At 46.1% G+C, this 243-nt stretch overlaps 1 protein-coding gene across 1 annotated transcript in view; it reads left to right on the top strand.

The window, feature by feature from the left end:
• Nucleotides 1-243, top strand: part of LOC102680394 — a 13,605-nt gene that overhangs the window by 11,948 nt on the left and 1,414 nt on the right. The window contains exons 6-7 of the mRNA XM_006618379.2: nucleotides 1-74; nucleotides 174-243. The exon at nucleotides 1-74 is cut by the window's left edge and continues 458 nt beyond it. Of these exons, the coding sequence (XP_006618442.2) occupies nucleotides 1-74; nucleotides 174-243 (144 nt within the window). The remainder of the gene's footprint in view (nucleotides 75-173) is intronic.

The raw sequence follows: 243 nt of genomic DNA, 5'->3' as shown, positions 1-243 counted from the left end.
GAGGGGGGGCCACGTTGCCCCGCGAGAACAGCTCTTCGAAGGAATCAGAGCTTCGATCACTCCATATGCCAATCGTGAGATTCTCCATCTTTTTTAATTAATCGAAAAATATGGAAACCTTCTTCTTTTCTTCTTCTTCTTCTTCTTTTTTTCTCCGTAAAATATCTCCGCAGGGTGTACCATCGACCGATGCTCGACTCGAGAACGTACGAGAACTCGAAGAGCAAGCAGGATCAGAGTAGG

Source organism: Apis dorsata, unplaced genomic scaffold, assembly GCF_000469605.1.
Source record: "Apis dorsata unplaced genomic scaffold, Apis dorsata 1.3 scaffold_348, whole genome shotgun sequence".
NCBI lineage: Eukaryota > Metazoa > Arthropoda > Insecta > Hymenoptera > Apidae > Apis > Apis dorsata.
Note: the sequence above shows the minus strand (reverse complement) of the source record. Positions and strands in the feature narration are given on the sequence as shown.